Source organism: Parus major, chromosome 1, assembly GCF_001522545.3.
Source record: "Parus major isolate Abel chromosome 1, Parus_major1.1, whole genome shotgun sequence".
Classification (NCBI taxonomy): Eukaryota; Metazoa; Chordata; class Aves; order Passeriformes; family Paridae; genus Parus; species Parus major.
In genome coordinates this window covers 952,828-959,325 of record NC_031768.1, presented here as the reverse complement: position 1 = coordinate 959,325, position 6,498 = coordinate 952,828, and the positions used below count along the sequence as shown (strand labels likewise).

Sequence of the window (6,498 nt, the reverse complement as noted above, 5' to 3'; positions counted from 1 at the left end):
TGAGGTCCCTCCCAACCCAAACCATTCCATGATTCTCTGATTATTCATGGTTTGCATTAATAATATTACTACCAACACAGATTTTGGTGCTAGACAGAATTAAAACTGGTTTTCATTCTAAAATGGTAAAACAGCAGAGGGATGGAGAACTTTGGAGAAATCTGCTCCCTTTTCTTCTGTGAACCATTTGAGAAGGGAGTTTATTGCCATTACAAAAACTTTCTGGTGCAGTAAGGGCTGTTAAGGGCAGAATTTTGGTCTGACAGGAGGAAGAGAATAATTATTTTATTGCTTTGGAAACCTGCATGCCCACATCTACATGGCTTTTAAATAAAGAGCTTGTTTTCTTTTCTAATTATCTTCATCTTACAAATATCAAAGCTGATCTGGTTGTCTTATTTGCTGAAGCCTCAGTGAGTGTTCAGATGTCCCTTTGGAACTTCTCTTGCCTCTAAATTAAACAAGGAAAGAAGTTTTGTCTTAAACAAGACATTCTTTTTCCAAAAATCTTCCATAGGCATTGGCTTTAAATAGGTGTTAACAGAACCAAACAGTTGTAAATAGTCTGACTAAGGATCTCTTCCCCTCTGAATTATTCAGTTTTCCAGGCTCTTGAGAGGAAGGGAATCATTCCACTCCCTCTGGAGTTGTCATAGAGACAAGACCTGCACATTTTTGTTAATGAAGCTGAACTAAAACTTATTCAAGCTGCCTTTAGAAATCATAAAGCAGCTCATGGACTTTCTCTGTGTCTCTCTTCTTTTTTCAATCATCTCTGAATGAAGAGGAGTAAATATTTAATATAGATACAGATCCTTGAGTACTTTTGAGGGGGAGTTCTGGAGTAATGAGCCCAAAATGTGTAAGAGATGGGAGCTGCAGAAAAGGGCTCTTCCATCAGTGTTTGCTCCTGGAATAGCTGGGTTGGGGTTTTGTAGGTGGCATTTGATTGTTACTGGGAGAGAAGGGGAGGTACAGGAGTCTTCAGGGAAGGAAGGTTGTAGTTCTGAGGTGGAGCAATTTGTAAAACTCTGGAATTAATTCTCTGATAGGAGAAATCCCAGGATAGTTTGGGTTGGAGGGATCTCAGAGCTCCTTTAGTGGCAGCTCTGCCATGGCAGGGACACCTCCCACTGTCCCAGGTGCTCCAGCCCCAGTGTCCAGCCTGGCCTTGGGCACTGCCAGGGATGGGAGTCCATAAGGAAGTGTCTGGATGTCTGTGTGTGGTGTTTTGGAAGTGTTTTCCTATTCTTGATCATTCTACTTATTTTAGCTACAGTTTATTTTAATCACTGAGAAAAGCCTGGCCTGTGTTTCCTAAAGGATCCCTCCCAGCTGGAGGGACACAAGGAATAACTCTGATCAATCCCTCATTTCTGGGCCCAGAAAACTTCCCCAGAATTCAGAGTCTTTCCAAGCAGCAGCTCCCTGGTTTTTATTAGCATTGAGAATTCCTGTGTCCCTTGTACTCCTCATTCAAGGAAAGAATCTCTGGGACCTCAGTGAGCAGAGGAGTGGAGTATTATGGTCTGCCAGGACAGCTTCTGTGCTGTTCTACCCTTCACCAGCCCCAGACTCCTCCAGGCTGCTGATCAATTAAGAAGCCTCTAATTAGGCTTTGAGCTGGGCCTGCAGTGGCTTGGAAGATAACTGTGCTTAAGCAGAATAATCTGCTTTTCTTTAGAGCCCTGAGGAATGGGGCCTCAAAGAGCATCTCCTGTGTGCCTGGCCCCTTGGAATGAAAGGAGAACTGAGCTAATCAATGCCAGGTGTTCTCCAGGCATTTGGAGTTCCTTATTTTAGCAGGACAGAGTCACTGGGTGACTGTTCCTGACATCTGCTTCTCTCCCAGCCTTCCCAACTCTGTGGGCAAAGTGGGGGTAATGCTGTGGCTTCCTGCTCAGGCATCTGTGTGTGGATGCTAACAGTGAAGCAGGGAGCACAGTGCCTGTGGAAGAGCAGGCCACAAAACTCTCTCAGTCTTGCCTGAGAAAGTGGATTGGGAAATCATAAAGAGGAATTAAAACAATCCTCAGAGATAGAAGACAGCCTTGCAGGTGCTGTTTGTCTGTTCCTTGTTTTCTTGCAAGAGAAGGTTGAGGGGTGGTGAACCCCACTGACCAGTGATGGTGATGTGTCAGTTTACTGACCAATAAGAGTTTGACTTTTCTGTACTTTCACGTATCAGTCTATAAAAAAAATCTGAAGCAATGAACTAGGAGAAATTCTTCAGTTTGACTCCACAAGAGAATCTGTGTCATTCTTCTCCCCATTCCCAATAGAGCAACATCTGACCTTATGATTTCCCAGGCCACTTTCTCAGGCAAGACTGAGAGAGTTTTGTGTCCTGCTCTTCCACAAGCCCTGCTTCACAGTCAGCATCCATATCCTTGTGTGAGACCTGGGTGCTGCTCACTGCTCCTGCTGAGCCTGTTCCATCTGGGGCTGTGCATCCAGCAGCTGAATCACTCCTCACCTGGGACCTGCACAGTGATCCTTGCTGTAACACAGGGCAGCTTTCATGGAGAGATGGTTTGTGTGCTAATTACAGCAGATTTGATGGGAAAGATGCCTGTGTTCTGTTTCTGCACCTCAAATGCAAAAGTCATCAAGCTGGCTCTTCATTCTGCACAAAAGATGAGAGAAAGGAGGAGGAAAAGCTCCATGGGGAAGGATTTGTCAGCACCTGAGCCCTGGGGTGGTGCTGAGCCCACTGCAGCTTTTGTCATTAGACACAAACACAGGCCTGGCCTACAGAATATAATATTTAGTCAGTGTTTAATCCATTTATTCTGCCCTGGTTCCAGCCAGACCACAAATGAAACAAATGCAAGGGCACCACATTATCCCAATTTCATTAGGAGCAGAAATGAGTGGAATTAGGTGGTGTTTGCTGGCAGACCCTCCCTGCAGTTCAGGTGCTGCTTATTCCAGAGCAGCACAGTAAAATCCAGCAGCCTGACACCAACTTCTGCAACTAGAAAAGGAAATGTGCCCTATTTCTGCAGGAGGAGTTTGTCAGACAAAAGCTGCTTTTACTTTGCACTCTGTAAAACTGGAGAAATTCTGGGGGCTGCAGAGAACTGTACACTGATATTTGTGCTGGTAATTTCAATAATGAAGTGTTGGTGTAGAGTAAAGGAGTTCACAGAAGGTCAGATGTTGAATGAAAAGCTACAGCTGCTGATGTGGATTGGAGTTCAATGAGAGCAATGACACTGGTGCACATCAGAGTTTCTGACTGCTGGGCAATGAATGTTTTCCCATGTGGGATGCAAAGATTTGCTGTGTCCCAGCAGGAAATGGTGCCTGGAGAGTCGAGGTTCCTGCAGGGTGATCTTTACTCTTCCTGCATTTCCCTGGCCAGGGATAGAACTCACTGAGGGTCTGTCTGTGCTTATTAAAAGAAAGGTTTGTGTCTTATAAATCAAAGTGTTTGCAGGTGTAGAAGCCACTGGTAAGACTATTATGGGATAGCCTGGTGGAGCTGGGGGTGCTCACCTGGACAAGAGAAGTTCCAGGGAGAGCTCAGGGCCTGAAGGGGCTCCAGGAGAGCTGGAGAGGGACTGGGGCCAAGGGCTGCAGGGCCAGGAGCCAGGGAATGGCTTCAGAGTAGGATTTGATGGGATCTTGGGCAGGGATTGTTCCCTGGCAGGGTGGGCAGGGGCTGGGATGGAATTGCCAGAGCAGCTGGGGCTGCCCCTGGATCCCTGGCAGTGCCCAAGGCCAGGCTGGACATTGGGAGCTCCTGGGACAGTGGGAGGTGGCCCTGCCATGGCTGGGAATGAAATGAGCTCTGAGGTCCCTCCCAGCCCAGTCTGGGATTTTGGGATTCAGCCTCTTTCAGGCACAGGTGCAGCACATGATTTTTAGGGATATCAGTGTCTAAGTCTCAGTGTCCTCTCCAGACTTTCTTTAAATGCTGCTCCCAGATTTTAATTTATTTTATTGAGCTCTGTAACATCAGAACTGGTGGATTAAGGCAGCTGCACTACTGAAAATCCTTTCTTAGGAGTACTGGAGAGGTTTGGAGTGTCTGTGATGCTGCTGGGGATCTAAACCTGTGCAGGTCCCTGCTGGGAGCTGCCTCTCCGTGGGGGTTTTCAAGTTTTGGGTTGTTGTTTTTTAGAGTGGGAGGATTTCTGTTTAGCCACTGCCTTTCTCTGGCTTTCTCCTCGTGTATCAGTTATAAATAGCTGTCAATTCACTGGGGTTCTTTTGGGATAACTTTCCACCTAGTTGTACAAAAACTGTCTTTGAGAGGAATTGGATCAGAAATGAAGCTCTGCTTCAACCACACTGCCCAGGGCCACACCCATGACATAAAAATAAATGCATGAACTTCAAAATCTACGTTATTCCAGCACTGAAATCTGTATTTAATTCTTCAGTCAAATGCAAAGAAATAAGCATGGTTTTTGAAAGTAAGTTTACAGTTAATTCTGTTATTGATGTGCATTTACTGAGGGGTTTTTGGTGTGCAGTGGCAGGAACTGACACTCTTCTTCCTGCTTCTCTCCCCCCAGGCTCCCACCCCTATTCCCTGCTGAGCTGGGTTTTCTTAACTAGCAAGGGGAGGAACAAAAAGCAGACTGTTTAAGTCAGACTCCTTTCCCTGAAAGCCTATTCAAGGCCCAGGCTCAATGTTTCATCTTGAGTGCTATTGTTTAATTGAAAACACATTTGCACACTCGCAGATGGAGCTGTGCTGGGGAGAGTCACAGATTTAAAGAATGTTTTATTTTAAGTGGAGCTAAAGTACAGATTTGCAGACTCAGTGGTTTGCTTCTCTGTGCTGCTGTTTGAGGACTCTGTGCTTTCATTGGTGTGATTTTGCAAAGTTCTTGTACAGCTACATTTGTTCTGGATGCTTCGTTGCAATTCCTCCAAGAGTTGAAAAACAACTTGAAAATTAGTTATTAATCACCCCAGGAAAGAAATCAAGGAGCTCTTAAGTTTAAATAGGGTCTTATTTTTAGCCTAGCATAGTTTTAGGTGGAAATTACTGAGAATTCCTGGATCCTGAGGCTGGAAAAGCCCTCCCAGCCCAGGGAGTCCCAGCTGTGGCCGATGCCCACCTTGTCCCCAGCCCAGAGCCCTGAGTGCCACGTCCAGCCCTTCCTTGGGCACCTCCAGGGATGGGCACTGCAAAGCTCCCTGGGCAGCCCCTGCCAAGGCCTGAGCTCCCTTTCCATGGGCAAATTCCTGCTGCTGCCCACCCTGAGCCTCCCCTGGCCCAGCCTGAGGCCTGAGCTCTCCTCCTGTCCCTGTTCCCTGGCAGCAGAGCCCGACCCCCCCGGCTGTCCCCTCCTGCCAGGGACTTGTGCAGAGCCACAAGGGCCCCCTGAGCCTCCTTTGCTCCAGGCTCAGCCCCTTTCCCAGCTCCCTCAGCCCCTCCTGGGGCTCCAGACCCTTCATCAGCCATGAGACTATCCATACTCACATGAGCCTGCTCCTGGGACAGGGCCTGAAGTTGCTGGTTGCAGAATGTAACTGTGAAAACACTGTGTTTTGCAGGGCTCTAGCTGACATGAACAATGATGGGAGGATGGATCCCTTGGAGTTTTCCATAGCTATGAAACTCATCAAGCTGAAGCTCCAGGGGTACCAGCTCCCGGCCACGCTGCCGCCCGTCATGAAGCAGCCACCCCTCGCCCTGCCCGGTGCCCCAGGATTTGGTAAGATCCCTGTTTTCCTCCATCTTCCTCATTGTTCCCTGGGACTGAAGCAATTTCATTGTCCTTTTGCAGTTTCTCCAAGAAAACTTTAGGGAAAAGTGCTTCTAGAAGCACATGGACTCAAACTCAGATATTGCCAGTGCACTGAGACAAATTGCATTGGGCTTTTACCCGAGCTGAGCTCCTGTTTGCTTCAGGTTTGCACTGCTCCAAACAAAACATGGCTCAGGTAGTAGGGCTAGTGCATTCCAAAGGGCTGGAGTTGTGATTTAAACTGTTGGCATTACTGGATCTCCAGCTTTGGCAGGATCTACTCTGTTGTTCTTTACAATCCCTGCACCTTTTGCTCTGGTAGGAGGTGAACAGCTGCTGGGGTGAGGTATTGCCAAAGTCACCATCATTTCTAGGAGAAGAGTAGGGAAGATGAGATGGGGAAAGGTAAATAAATAAAGCTGAACCTCTGACTCCTATCATGAGAGGTTCTTTCCCTTTCTGCTTTAGTCTTTGCTGTACTCAGTGTTGTTGTGCCTGGGAATCATGGAATGGTTTGGGTCAGAAGGGACCCTAAAACCTGTCCTGATCCATCCCTGCCATGGCAGGGACACCTCCCACTGTCCCAGGTGTTCCCAATGTCCAGCCTGGCCTTGGGCACTGCCAGGGATCCAGGGGCAGCCCCAGCTGCTCTGGCAATTCCATCCCAGCCCCTGCCCACCCTGCCAGGGAACAATCCCTGCCCAAGATCCATCTAAATGTCCAGAGAAAAGGGAACAGTGCCTTTGATAAACTGCTTGCAGCAGTGTGGTTTGATCCACTGCAAACC

The 6,498-nt window shown here is 47.6% G+C and overlaps 1 protein-coding gene across 6 annotated transcripts in view; it reads left to right on the top strand.

Annotated features, from left to right (window-relative positions):
- ITSN1 (intersectin 1) overlaps positions 1 to 6,498 on the top strand; it is a 98,370-nt gene that overhangs the window by 28,531 nt on the left and 63,341 nt on the right. For 5 of the 6 annotated variants that reach the window (XM_033517186.1, XM_033517237.1, XM_015618743.3 and 2 more), the window contains exon 5: positions 5,518 to 5,678. In XM_033517186.1, the coding sequence (XP_033373077.1) occupies positions 5,518 to 5,678 (161 nt within the window). Of the gene's footprint in view, positions 1 to 5,517; positions 5,679 to 6,498 lie in introns of those variants that run through there. The other variant, XM_033517254.1, reaches the window with a different exon arrangement.